Genomic DNA, 13831 nt, shown 5'->3' on the forward strand with positions numbered 1-13831 from the left:
AAAATAAAAGCAGCAGCAGTGGCAAACATATCAGACCTACTTAGTCAATTGTTGATTACCTTGGCCTTCTTATCTCTTTTAAAAGGTAAACACTGGGACTTCCCTGGTGCCACAGTGGTTAAGAATCCACCTGCCAATGCAGGGGACACGGGTTCGAGCCTGGGCCTAGGAAGATCCCACACGCCATGGAGCAGCTAAGCCCTTGCGCCACAACTACTGAAGCCCACGCACCTAGAGCCCACACTCTGCAACAAGAGAAGCCACCGCAATGAGAAGCCCACACACTGAAACGAAGACCCAACATGGCCAAAAATAAATAAATTTATTTATTTTTAAAAAAGTTAAACATTGAGTTTTATCTATATAATAACTTAGTATTAAAATTAGAGCTCTTCTTAATCAATGTTTTATTTTAGATGAATTATAATAACCACAACTTTTAACCAAATATTTTAAACTTTAACGTAAAAGTAGGGCAAGACAGAGGTTTTATATGTATAAATCTAGGTAGACTGTCTTGTGCAAGCATGCGAGTTCTGGAGTCAGGTTGCCCGAGTTAAAATCCAGACTCTTCTGTTCACTAGTTTCGTAAGCACAGTGAAATGATTCTACCTCTTTATCCCACTTCACTCACCTATAAAATAAGAGTAAATATTATACCTACAGTACCTACCTTACAAGATAACTTTGGGAATTGAATGAGATCTCTACGTAAAGCTTCTTGGACATTATAAGCACTTGATAAGATTTACCATTATTCCATGAATTATTAGCACAAGCATGACCACACCTTCTGCAACCTTCATGGCTTCAACAGGGAAAGAAGCTAATATCTCAGTCATCTCCGTTAAACAACTTATACTTAATTGTGATTTTCCTCCTATACATGTGTACACACACTCAAACACATTTCTGATAAAAGCATTACTCCTTGTGTATAGCTGGTGCTATGGACTTGCTAGGGTCTGAATGTTTGTGTCCCCCCAAAAATTCTGTTGAAATCCTAACGTCCAATGTAAGGGTAATAGGAGGTGAGGCTTTGGGAGGTGCCTAGGTCACAAAGGTGGAGTCCTCATGAATGGAGTTAGTGCTCTTATAAAAGAAATCCCACAGAGCTCTCTAGCCCCTTCCACCATGTGAGGACACAGTGAGAAGCTGTTAGTCTGCAACTGGCAAGAGGGCTTTCACCAACCAGAACCTGACCCTGCTGGCTCTCTGATCTCTGACTTCCACGCTCCAGAACTGTGAGAAATAAATTTCTGTTGTCTGTGATATTTTGTTATAGTGGCCTGAATGAACTAAGATCAGAATGAATTGGATACTCCCAAAATTCATATGCTGAAAGCACTAACCCCGATGTGATGGTATATTTGGAAGCAGGGCATTTGGGAGGTAACTAGATTTAGATGAGGTCATGAGGGTGGGGCCCTCATGATGGGATTAGTGCCTTTATCAAAAGAGACACCAGGGAAGCCACCCCTTCTCTCTCCACCATTTGAGGACAAAGTAAGAAGGCAGCTCTCTGCAAGTCAGGAAGAGAAGCCTCATCAGGACCAGACCATGCTGACACTGTGATCTTGGACTTTACAGCCTCCAGAACTGTAAGAAAATAAATTTCTGCTCTAGCCATCCTGTCTATAGTATTTTGTTATGGTATCCCAAAGCTGACTAATACAGATGGTATATCTGTATTTTCAGTGTTTAAATACACAAGGGAAAATGACACAGTTTTTCTTTTGCTAAGTTCATCAAACCCTTACAAATTCATGGTGTTTGCAGTATTCAAAGACTGCAGAGTATGTCAGAATAAGTCATGGTCAGAAAGACATTACACTCCTGCCTACGATGTAATTTCTTTTTAAGAGCACAATATTAAGGTTTCTTATTTTTCAAACAGCTGTTTGAAACAGTTCTAGTTAGTTAAGCCATGGTCAGGAAGACATTACACTTATGTCTACAATATGTTGTTAGTCATAACTTAAGGATTCTTACCTTTTGTATCTGCCTGAAACTGTTCTAGATGGCTCCTGTAAAGTAAAAATAAAAAATGACATATCAGTTTGGGTATGTGTATAAGCACACAATTCTGTATTCCATAAAACTACTGACAGAGAATACTGGAACAATTACCATTGTTTTTTTTAATAATTATTTTATAGATTTATTTATTTTTACTTATTTATCTTTGGCTGCATTGGGTCTTCGTTGCTGCTCGCGGGCTTCCTCTAGTTGCAGCAAGTGGGGGCTACTCTTTGTTGTGGTGTGCGGGCTTCTCATTGCGGTGGCTTCTCTTGTTGTGGAGCACGGGCTCTAGGCGCACGGGCTTAAATAGTTGTGGTATGCAGGCTCAGTAGTTGTGGCTCGCAGGCTCTATAGCGCAGGCTCAATAGCTGTGGCGCACAGGCTTAGGTGCTCTGCGGCATGTGGGATCTTCCCAGACCAGGGCTCAAACCCATGTCCCCCTCATTAGCAGGAGGATTCTTAACCACTGCGCCATCAGGGAAGTCTCTTTAAAACTATTTTTGAAACCACAGGAACTAGATTTAAATGTTTAATCACTGGTTATTTAGATAAAGCAGAAAGAAATACTAAGGTTATGTGTATGCACTCAAAGTACATTTTATTGAATGTAGATAATAATGATTCCATATGGAACTTTTCCCCTTAAGTTTCACAAACAGTACTCCAACTAACATTTTATCAAGGTTTTCTTTCATAAAAGTCCCTAATCTTATTTTATATGAAATAAAACTTAAGGCACAGACCTTGAATGATATCTGTCTAAATATGCATTAGAAAAAATGCTAATAATGCCTTAAGTTCCAAAACATAACACCTCTCTCACTTTGGTTATAAATGAAATATTTCAAAACATGACATCAGCTTGATTATCCAGACTATCTCTTGCTGCAATGAAATAGGCAAAATTGCTAAATAAGAATAGCCCTTGTTGCATTTACTGATTTGTGGGTAACTGATATATTGATTGTAATGGTAGAAACAACCTGGCAATAAATAATATTTCTGAGGCTTAAAGTAGGCATTTTCCCCTAACATGATAAAACTTAAGACTAATACACATTTAGAGTAGAATTTTAATAAATACAGAAAGGTGAAATGGAGGATGTTGGAGGATGTTTTCAGCAACACTACACTATCGTGGCATTATACTAATGTTATACTTTGACCCAACTATAAATGACTTAAAGTCAGTTATCAGGTAAGTTTCCATTTATGTATACTAATAAGTTGTATAATATCTGTTTTCTACGTTTCTCACAGCTTTTTTTTTTTTAAACAACTAGTGACTTAAAACATATGTCAACTTTTACGGTATTTTCTCTACAGCTAGTTTGGTGCAACTGATCAAATGACAACTTGGACATACTTGATCAAATTATTCCATGCTCATGTCCAAGATGTATAAACAATAAGATTTAAGCCTATTTCTGTATAACTAATATTCAAGAGCTAAGATTCTAAAGCAGACCAACAACTCTTAAGCTTATTGTTTATTGGTTAGATGTGAATATGGTTTTTATTAGACAACACTTAAGCTTACTGTTTATTGGTCAGATTTGAATACAGTTTTATTAGATTATACATTTTGTAACTAAATGTTATTTCACAGTGACTCTACTAATCAAATTCTATTGCTTAGGGACTTCCTTGGTGGTGCAGTGGTTGGGAATCTGCCTGCCAATGCAGGGGACACAGGTTCAAGCCCTGGTCCAGGAAGATCCCACATGCCGCAGAGCAACTAAGGCCGTGTGTCACAACTACTGAGCCTGCGCTCTAGAGCCTGCGAGCCACAACTACTGAGCCTGTGTACCACAACTACTGAAGCCCGCAAACCTAGAGCCCGTGCTCCACAACAAGAGAAGCCACCGCAATGAGAAAGCCGCACACCACAACTAAGAGTAGTCCCCGCTCACCACAACTAGAGAAAGCCTACGTGCAGCAACAGAGACTCAATGCAGCCAAATATAAATAAATAAATAATAAATTTATATATATATATAAAAAATTCCATTGCTTAACAATGGAATGTTCCCCAAATTGGATAGACAATATTAGCAGAGATTGGGAGGGGTGGTAGCCTGCTTCTCATGTGTATTCAAGACTCACATTTACAGATGGAATTTAACTATTCCCTGCCAAAAAGAGGAAACTGAAATGATAGAAAAAAAAAAAACATCAGCCCCTATAGTGCAGTAAAAGAGTCCCTTATAACTTTAAGGAGGAAAATTCTTGTTGTTTCTATACATTAATACAAAATTCTACACAAATATAAACCTTAGATTTGTTAACTAGAAGCCTCTATATTTCTGTGACCACAAAGATTTCCAAGCAAAGAGTGATAACGTCATAATTACTATAACTGTGAAAGTTGAAAATTCCATTCTAAGTGTGTGGGGGGAGAAGAAATACCTTCAGTATCACTGAAATTGCTTGTAAAAAATATGAATGCTAAGACTATATTGGTCTTAAAAGTTTCAAAGACTATGTAATTAGACCTTCCAATAACCCTAAAGTTTATTATACAACTGATTTAAAATATACTTTTCCTGAAATAATCTTTCTTGTAATGGGTGGTTTATATTACAAAAGGGAGGGGGAAAGGCCTATGTAGAGCTTAGAAAATGTTGGCAAAGCACGAACTGTTTTATGTGAGTTTAAATAAAACATTCTGCTTCATTCAAGCTTAGAATGGTCAATAAGGAAATTCCACGAACATTGTCTTTACAGGTGCAGTGGCAGATCAGCACTTGTAAAGTATAAACGAATATAAAAGCATATGTGAAGTAAGATCAGACAAATACAGGCCCAGTAGAATATAGTAAAATAATACTGAAGTTATTCAAATAAACTTGAATAACTTCAGTATAGCCCTTGGTAAACTATGGCATACCATGGTAACTGGCCCTCAGGACTAACTTTAAAATACCTATACTGGTATATATAATATACTAAGATACAATGTTGAAGATGAATGCAGAACAGAATATCTGTAATGTACAATTGAGAAAAATAACTTTAAAAATGAGAATAAAATAAGGACATTATCAAATTAACAAAGATTTTAAAAGGAAAAACTAAATAATAACCAATATTTGTAACTATAAATGAAGTATAACCTTTAAAAATTGTGAATCACTATATTGTATACCTGTAACTTGTATAGTATTGTACAGCAACTGTACTTCAATTAAAAAAAAAAAAAAAAAGGAAAAGCTCATTATTCCCCTCCTTTCCTGAACGGCTTAGTCCTAAAGCCATTAGGTGGGGCAGAGCAAGGTGGGGAGGAAACAAGGTGGCCCCAACCAGGGTATCAGAATACCGGAACACTCCATGAAGAAGAGCTGCTTGGCAAAAAGAATCAGAGTCCAAGAAAACTGAGGCCAGCATCCATACAGCAGGGGGACTTAGCCTGGCATGAGAAATCAGAGCCTGAGCAGAATGAGGAGGGGTCTACAAAGCATGAAAGGGAAGTTAGGTTATCAGGCCTGAGGCAAGGTCAGAAAGGGAGTCCCAGGAAGGGATACTGAGAGCCCCAATCATGGTGTGATGGTCATCCATTCATGAGGGGGGCCCAAAATGGGGATTTAGAGCCCCAGAAGGGTAAAGAGGCTGTTCCCTCAAAAAAGGCAGCCCGGGGCTTCCCTGGTGGCACAGTGGTTGAGAGTCCGCCTGCCGGTGCAGGGGACACGGGTTCGTGCCCCGGTCTGGGAGGATCCCATATGCTGCGGAGCGGTGGGCCCGTGAGCCATGGCCGCTGGGCCTGTGCGTCTGGAGCCTGTGCTCCGCAACGGGAGGGGCCACAGCACTGAGAGGCCCGTGTACCGCAAAAAAAAAAAAAAAAAAAAAAAAAAGGCAGTCTGGCATGGAGAATTCACAGCCCTTGCAAGGTGTGGAGAGCATCTCTGTAGGGCATGACCAGGGCTGACGTGCCAGAGCCCAAATAGGATGAAGAGAGTGTCCACAGAGTGGCAGCCTGGCCTGGAGGTGTCAAAACCCAATCAGGTGATAAGGGGTCCCCATGACGGAGTAATCCAGCATGAGGTCTCAGTCTGAGCGGGAACAAAGGAAGACCCTAAGGAAGAGCAGCCTGTCACAGGATGGAGAAGCTAAGCAGGGTAAGGACGGAATCCACAGAGGGGGTGAACTGGTGTGAGGAGTCACAACTCAAGCAGGGTAAAGAGGGCAACCTGCAGCTTCACAAGGGATGCCCAAGCCTGAAGAAACTGAGGAGAGTGTTCATGCACAAGGTAAAGCCAACGTATGATGTCAGAACCCACTCGCGGTACGGAGGGCATACGTGTGGGGAAGGAGTGGCAATGGGAAATAGGTTACATATAGGGGAATTGACTAAATAAGAAAACACATTAAGAATAACGGGAAACAGGTTCCTCTGTGTCACAAAAGGGAGTTACAAATACTAGATTTAAGTCTTGTGATATTAGATTAGAATTGGCCATATTGGTATAAATTAATTTCAGTATCTACATAGATAGATGTAGTTACCTAGGTAGGTAGGCAGGCAGCAGACAAACAGATATGTATACGTATGCATGTACATAGAGACACACACAGTAGGTCTGTACATAGAGAGGGACTACAAATGGTGACATCTCAATAACATGAACATAACTACAGCCCAGATCTTGGCTTCACAATATCATTTACCAGTAAAAGGAATCAGGGCTCCTTAGAGAAATAGCTGCTAGCTTCCAAGACTGGAGTAAGAAGCTAAAGATGAATCTGCATTATCTTATTATGCCAGAAAACAAAGAAGTATTCCAAGAATGATGGAGATGTAGCAAAGGATACAAAAGGTTAAAGGGGCTCTCACTGGCCAAATTTGGGATAAAGTGACTATTAAAATAAATAATGATGTGCTGTGGTAGGCAGAATAATGACCCTCAAAAGATGTTCACATTCTAATCTCTGTAACCTTCAAATATATTAGGCTACATGGCAAAGGGAAATTAAGGTTGCTAAATCAACGCCACTAAACAGGGAGATTATACTGGGTTATCTGATGGGCCCAATGTAATCACAAGGGTCACTGAAAGTGGAAGAAAGAGGCAGAAGAAGGTCAGAGGGAGATATGGAAAAGAATAAAGGTCACAATGCTGACTTTGAAGGAGGAAGAGGGACAAGGAATACAGGTAGCCGCTAGGAGCTGGAAAAGGCAAGGAAACTGATTCTCCCCTACAGCCTCCAGAAAGGAATGCAGTCCTGATTTTAGCCTTTGATTTCAGTCCATGATTTTATTAGTCCAGTGAGACTTCCAACTTACAGAAGTGTAAGTTGATAATTTTGTGTCATTTTAAGATACCAAATTTGTGGTAATTTGTTATAGCAGCAATAGAAAACTAATACTGATGGTAAGTAAAATCCATCAGATAAAATAGGTAATAGTGAGTTGATACAGATATACAGATATAAATAGATGATAGATAAATGGACAGAGATAAATAGAAAGTTTGATGGAGATTAAGGTATCTACATGGTTCAAAGCACTTATCCACAAAATACTTATTAAGAAGGGGCAGTGAAGCCTGGCAAATACCACCTTCATCACACGACCAAAGTGATCATCATCAGCAATGGAACAAACTAAAATCATGTGTCACCCGATAGGATACACAATGAGAAAAACATAGCACCAATTTTGTGATATTCCTGACAAAGACATATAACCTGAATCTAATTATAAGTAAATATTAGATAACCCAAACTGAAGGTCACATCACAAAATAAATGACCTATAATCTTAAAAAGTGTTAAGATTAAGAAAGTTAAGGAAAGACTGTATCAGATTGAAGAAGAGATATAGTGACTAAATAGAACATGTGATTCTGAATTAGACCCTCTTGCTATAATTTAAGACATGACTGGGACAACTGGCAAAACTTGATGATGGCTGAATATGTTAGATGGTAAAAGAATGTGTCAATTTTAATTTCCTATTTTTAAGAGGTGCGTTGTGGTTATGTAGGAGATCTTGTTTGTAGAAAACACACAGTGTAGTATTGGGGGTAATAGGGCATCAAGTTAGCAACTTACTCTCAAACATTTTAAGGGAAAAAAATTCTCTGTACAGTACTTGCAACTTTTCAGTAAACTTGAGATTGTTTTAAAAGGCAAATCAATAAATAATCAAAGAAAGGAGAAAAATAAAACTCATAAATGTCCTCTCACAAAATGCCATTATTTACATAAACTGATAAACTTTTCTTCATAAGTAATTTAGGCAATATGTATCAGAAATTTTTAAAATCTTTAAAATGCATTATGGGGAATTCCCTGGCGGTCCAGTGGTTAGGACTCTGTGCTTTCACTGCAGGGGGCACAGGTTCGATCCCTGGGGGAACTAAGATCCCTCAAGCTGCAAGATGCGGCCAAAAAATAAATAAATAAAACATTTAAAAATGCTTTATGGCTTTTGGCCCAATAAGTTCATCTCTGGTAATCTGGCCAAAGAAAATAATTCAAAACACAAAAAGCTTATTTAATCTCCACAGATGTTAATTCCAGTATGACTTATAATAGTAAAAACGTTTAACCACTGAGGATTTGTATTAATGGGAAATTTGTGTCACCTATTACACACATTAAAAAAGAAAATTCTATGCTACTGAAAATAATACACAAAGAGTTTTGAATAACATGAAAAAAAATGTTCATGCTATAACACCTACAAAGAGAATTTTGGCAATACCATCAAAATTACAAATGCACATTCCTTTTCACCCAGAAATTCTAGTGCTAGGGTTTTATCCTACTGATTTACACACACATATGCAAAAGAACATATATTAAAAGGTTTTCACCACCACATTGTTTGTAAAAGCAAAAAATTATATATAATCTAAATGACCATCAACAGAAATTAGTTAGAAAAATTATGATACATATACAAAATAGAATATTCTGTGTTTACAAAAAAATAATAGGGAAGCTCTTTATGTACTCCACAATATTAAATGAAACGAACAGGATGCAAAACAGTGTGCTAAAAATTAGTGAATACATATATAGACATATATATACACACATATAGACATAAATTTGTTTATGGACTACCTCAAGAAGGATCTAGAAGGATGTGCAAGAAAAGAAAGCACTAGTTGCCTCCAAAGAAGGTAACCAGGTAGCTGAGGAAGACTTTTTACCTACACCTTCTTATGCTTTTTCCATTTTTTAGCATGTGATTGTATGCTTCTTTTAAAATTAGTTAAGCCTAAAGTTTAAAATTTAATAAACAGTTCATAAAATACATAAGGAGACCAAACTAGGTAATTTCCCGTCTTTTACATTTTCATTTTTTTCAAATTTTCTAATTGATCATGTATTATTTAATCAGAGAATTAATATATTACTTTAAAAACTGGCATATTATCTAGGGAAAAAACATGGTTAAAAATGTGTAAAATCATAGCTAAAAATATAAGAAAAAAATATAAAGTCTCATTTTTTATTACCACTACTCCATATTATTTGAAAAATGCCAAACAGAAACTTAAAACACTCTAACCTTTCACAGAGCTTACTGTTATGCCAAATTCATGTTCCCATTTCATTCTTCATTTAAAAAAATTTGTTTAACTGATTCACATACATAATGCTAAGAAACAAAATCTCTCTGTCCTATTCAAGAAAAGCCTTAAAACAACCAATGATGCCAATATTTTCTCTCTCTTTTTGTTGTTTTTGAAGTTGGAGTTATAAATAAAATCTATATCTTATGTGAGTAATAGAATATGTGAGTTTAGGTAGTAACTCAGAGAGAGGTCAACTATGTAGACAGAAAAGTTCCTGTTCCCATTCCAACTTCAATGTGGCAATTTGGGATCCACTGGAGAGTTTTTGCCTCACTTTCATCCTAAGCACATAGCCTGGAATATACATACTTAAAACCAAGATCATCAGTGAGTTACATCCTAATTGCTAATGAAACAAACAAATAAACAAAAATGAGAGAAATGAAGGGCAGACCTAGGAAGAGACTAGAAAAGCTACAGGAAAGAAGATAAACTGGATAAGGCAGAAAGCTCCTCAGAGAGCCCGGATCAGCAGAGACTGCTACATATCTGGGTATAAACTTGGAAATAAACTAAACACTAGGCTCCTCAGCTTTGACTGGGTAAGGAACAGAAAGAAATCAGCCCTCTTTCCAAAAGCTGCTGCCTGATGTTAAGTGACATGACCAAGAACTAAAACCAGTTCTAGACTCAATCAAAATGCTATATTGTCTCTATCCCAATAAATTAAGCCTATTTCTTCTCCTGGAATAGGCACAGATTTAATTTCAACTTTGCTGTAATACACAAAAACAAAGGATACAAAGATACTTTAGATTATGAACAGTCACGGAGGTGCTGAGAGAAGCACCGCTGCTTAGCTTACACTATGTTATAATAGGGTATTCTAGCAGTAGCAACTGCAGTACAGGGGCACAGACAAACCCACATTACCATTCTTCGCATCAATGTATCTGCCTCAAAGAGCAGAGGAAAAAGAAGTTTTGCGTTCACATCCAAACCATTTCAAAATATTTTGCCTCTCTCTGCCAAATGCCTTCTATCATAACCTTGCAAATTAATAGACAAGTTTACATTTCATTTTTTTCATCAGTAAAACAGGGAGATATGTGTACTGCTCGGAAACTCCTTTTAGAGTAGTATCATAATAAAATGCACTTAAAAAGTCAAAGCTGGAACTCTGAAAAGACAACACAGTAGCTTACAATCTCAAAATGTCATCAAATTAATTTAAGCTTAGATTTATCAAGATAATTCCCAAAGTACAGTTTATATGGAATGATTCTGAAGAGTGATTTGCTTTAAACTCAGGCACCCCAATGCCAACAACTCCCAATTTTCTGTGCTACAAGAAGCCAAGATAACAGCTAATTGGAAACTGACTTAAATTTTGTTTTAAAAAGTATTTTATAATTACACAGAAATATGGGTGTTTCTGGCAATTCACAATACTACATGTTGTGTTTTATTATTATGTTGAAACATTTGGCTTGGTAGACACTTGTTATTCAACTCTTTATTTGCTACATAATTCTAATGCAGATATCAGCCTGGAACAGTACTCTCCACTCACTTAAAACTCACTAATCCTTACTTTTTTAAGAGCAAAAGGGTAATTATTTTTCCTGCTTATTTTTACAACAGATACTGTTTAAACCTGCTTAGTCAGTAAATATTCACTGATCAGGAACTAAGGACCAAATACTGCTTACGTCAAAAAGTATTTAGATATAAGGAAAATCACTGGTTAAATCCATTTAAAGTACTTAAATGGAGTTGATGCAACCAAAATGAAACAGGAAAAATTATTAACAGTAACTTAAAAATTGTTAAAATAGCTAGTGACATTCTAGAATTTTTAAATACTCACTTGTAACAGATAGGAGCTTCCTGGATCTAATAAGCTTACAGCCTCATTTTGCATCGTGTTCTGTTGTGTAATTGCATCTTCTCGTTTCCGCTCTTTCTGCCCAGCTTCATCATCTTCATATTCATCTAAGCACTGAAAGAAAGAATAGTTTCCATTTTACTTCTATATAATATTAATAAAATGTTTTGATAGTACGTAAAGATACATTTGATAGCATTAAGAAATACTAAGCATTCAGAAACTACACAATAAAAGTGTTCCTTTCAACAACGGTACATTTAATTCCTATAAACTAAATTATCTGCTTAAAATCCAAACCTCCACATTCACACCCTTGTCAACATCTTTCTAGGCTCTAGGCTCTAACTACCAGTGACAAGGTTTGCTTAAAGGTAGGGTTCACTCTTTCTTCATCATTCAATCTTCAAGTAAATGGACTACCTTAAAGCACTTTTTGGAAGGTAACAAAAGACACACCACACAGACATGGAAGGTAGAGTCTAACGGGAAGGGGTGTGTGTCTGTGTGTACATGTGCAGATAACTTAATAATAAAAGCCACTGAAGGTAGGGGTGTGTGTGTGTGTGTGTGCGTGCGTGTGTGTGTACGTGCGCACATAACTTAATGTTAAAGGCCATTTTCTACCTTAGTAGCCTATAAGTATCTTCACCTAGGGAGTAAGTCTTCTACAAACACTCTGTAGAAGAATTTACAATTTAAAAAATGCGTTTAATTTGGAACTGCAGATATTAAAAAAAGAAGAATCTCAGATGATGGGAAGAACATATGGAAAAGCTTACATGAAAGGGTGCTGTTTAAAAAACCGAATCACCACCTGTGTTATCTACCCAGACTTTTTACGTTAATAAAAAAAAAACAAAACCAACAACCCATAAACAGAAACTAAACTCTATCCATTACACCCACTGTGAAATAGGTCATCTGTTCCTTGTAACTGAACACATTCTTAACCAATATACTGCCTGTGTGTGTTTTGTAAGAGACAAAAAATAAATAATATCTCTGCAGGCACTTTGTAAACACTAAGACACTGACCAAAGCACAGAATAGCAGGAAAGACAACAGTATTTACAAATTGTGCAAAGAGAAAAGAAAGGCTGAAGCCACTGTGCAAACCAAGAAGGATCCCTGGAGCATCTGAAATAGGAGAACACAGAAAATAAGCAGCACATTCAAAGACACAAGGTCCATAGCGGGGGGTATGGAAGAAAGCATCTGTTTGACATGGAGTCTTAAATCAGGATGATGTGGAGGGAAAGCTGGGGGACAGAATGGAAGGGATGAATTAAAGAAACAAGTAGGCTGAGATTCCAGAGAATGTTTAGGGTCTCTCCTGTAATGCAACTAACTATGTGTACAGGTGTCACCTGGCCCTCTTCTCACCCTGTGGGAACTGGGGCTTAGGTAACTGGTACAAGAAAAATGATAACACTGTGGCTACTGCTATTGCTGTGAGGAACAAACTGTTCTTGACTCCCAGGAGACTAGTGTCTTCTGCCAGGATCCATGAAACCAGAGCAGGCTAACTCGTTAGCTTGTAAGCAGGGTAAGATCTCAGATCCTTCAAAGTCCTTGACAGAGGTGAGTATTGGAAAGGCATATGCTCTGATCACAAAGAAATACAGATAATAAATAGCCTAAGAAGTCTAGACTTTTCATTACGTAACACTGAAACATGTTACGGTGCTACAATTCCCTGGAATATAAGTAAAACATGATCAAAACTGATTTGGGGAAAGGAACCTGTATACAGCAATTCAGAGTTCTGATTAACAGGGACCAAAAGTGGAGACTAAACAACATAGTAGGCAATGGGATCCTATGAAAAATGATATATCTGGGAATTCCCTGGCAGTCCAGTGGTTAGGACTCAGCACTTTCGCTGCCGGGGCCTGGGTTTGATCCTTGGTCGGGGAACTAAGATCCCTCAAGCCTCTCAGCATGCCCCCCCCCCAAAAAAAAGATGTATCTTAGGTGGAAACAGAATCAATAAAAGGAATCTAGTAAAGGGTACCAAAGTTTAAGAAATTAGTCCTGATTAGAAAACGAATCTCTCTTAGGACTTTTAAAAAGACTTTCTCAAACCAATAGACAGTATCATGTTTTATGCCAAAATATCAACAAAATTTAAATGCAAAGCCAGACTTAAGACACTGATGTCCACTATCAACAGGGTGGTTACCATCACTCTGGAAGTACTATTTGGTAAAACTAGGGAAGAAGAATAAGAGATTTCAGCATCAGAAAGGCAAATTTTCATCATTTCAAATGATACAAATTTGTCAGAAATATTTTAGAATTACTACAGTTCCTTAAGATGGTTTTTCATTAAGCACACAGAAATAAATAGCTTCTCAGAGTAACATCAATAGCTAGTTAGATTATATAA

The 13831-nt window shown here is 37.3% G+C and overlaps 1 protein-coding gene across 1 annotated transcript in view; it reads right to left on the reverse strand.

Annotated features, from left to right (window-relative positions):
* PAWR (pro-apoptotic WT1 regulator) overlaps positions 1 to 13831 on the reverse strand; it is a gene marked incomplete at its 5' end in the record, with an annotated part of 99936 nt that overhangs the window by 18982 nt on the left and 67123 nt on the right. The window contains 2 exons of the mRNA XM_082665900.1: positions 1993 to 2027; positions 11422 to 11553. Coding sequence (XP_082522026.1) covers positions 1993 to 2027; positions 11422 to 11553 — 167 coding nt within the window. The remainder of the gene's footprint in view (positions 1 to 1992; positions 2028 to 11421; positions 11554 to 13831) is intronic.

The sequence above is a fragment of the Grampus griseus genome (assembly GCF_964374135.1).
Source record: "Grampus griseus genome assembly, chromosome: 11".
NCBI lineage: Eukaryota > Metazoa > Chordata > Mammalia > Artiodactyla > Delphinidae > Grampus > Grampus griseus.